Raw genomic sequence first — 1,109 nt, 5'->3', positions numbered from 1 at the left:
TGTGTATGACATGATGATAGTTTTACTCAAATGAAACGGTCAAATGCTCATGAAGTGACTTTCAGAGCAGTTCTGGAGATGTTGTTCATATATTTATGTCCTCATTTAGTAAAACGGCAGACGCTAATATCACCAGAAGCGTCACGCATGCTTTAGTACGAGTAGTAAACAAAACCGCACATCTGCGCCATTCATTGACACAGAGACACGCAGAATTCATATTTAAATATGACATGGTCTATCGGAAAGGTAACTTTAAATGACTTCTGTTGTGATCTGGCACTATAGAGAAAATATAATTAAATAAAATTAACTTGACCTTAAGGGCCACCCCCCTAATATAATGGCAGGGGAAACACTGACATATATACATCATATACATATGTACGTATGTGTATACATATCAAATCTAAAATCTAACATTAAAACTGAATGAAATTAAAAATAATTGTAACTAAAAACTTACATTTAATAATAATTACAAGTAAACAACATGTAAAACTATTATGAAATATACTATATTTTAAAAGGTAAACATTGTTTAAAATATTTGTGTACTTCAAATAAATAACTTGCATCATTGTGCAACTCATTCAAATGGTTGGGAACTGCTATTATATTGCAAGACAGAATGTCTAAATTCAACTCTTAAGACTTCTATTGAACTCACAGTCCTGGCTCTAAGAGCTTATTGTTTACTGGTTTGATTGCTTAACTCATGCATGAATGTAAAATAACAAACTGTACAGACAAACACAAATACTGACTCACCATATGCAGTGTAGTATGAACAGGAAGAAAGCCGGTAACACCAGGTCATCACTGCCGACTGACCAGCGTCGCCGAAACAGTACCATGCCCGGCATCACTGCCCTGAAACACACGTAAACACACTCCAGTTATGGACTGCCTGACACACACGACACACACACACACACACACACAGTAAGACTTCTCATTCACTACTTCTTCAATTCTGCAATAAAAGACAAGAGTAACACAAGGCCAAAAGAGAAGAAGGCAGAACACATGCACACACTAAAAGCATGGAAGTGCGATTGCAGAAAAAAACTCCTCAGCTTACATTCGAGAAAAAAAAAAAAAAAACA

General features: G+C 35.6%; 1 protein-coding gene across 1 annotated transcript in view; it reads right to left on the bottom strand.

The window, feature by feature from the left end:
• Window positions 1-870, bottom strand: part of LOC107736996 (sn1-specific diacylglycerol lipase alpha-like) — a 40,125-nt gene extending 39,255 nt beyond the window's left edge. The window contains exon 1 of the mRNA XM_016548385.1: window positions 772-870. Coding sequence (XP_016403871.1) covers window positions 772-866 — 95 coding nt within the window. The 5' untranslated portion in view covers window positions 867-870. The remainder of the gene's footprint in view (window positions 1-771) is intronic.
• Between the last annotated feature and the right edge of the window lie 239 nt (window positions 871-1,109).

The sequence above is a fragment of the Sinocyclocheilus rhinocerous genome, unplaced genomic scaffold (assembly GCF_001515625.1).
Source record: "Sinocyclocheilus rhinocerous isolate Xijiao unplaced genomic scaffold, SAMN03320098_v1.1 scaffold433, whole genome shotgun sequence".
NCBI classification, from domain to species: Eukaryota; Metazoa; Chordata; class Actinopteri; order Cypriniformes; family Cyprinidae; genus Sinocyclocheilus; species Sinocyclocheilus rhinocerous.
Note: the sequence above shows the minus strand (reverse complement) of the source record. Positions and strands in the feature narration are given on the sequence as shown.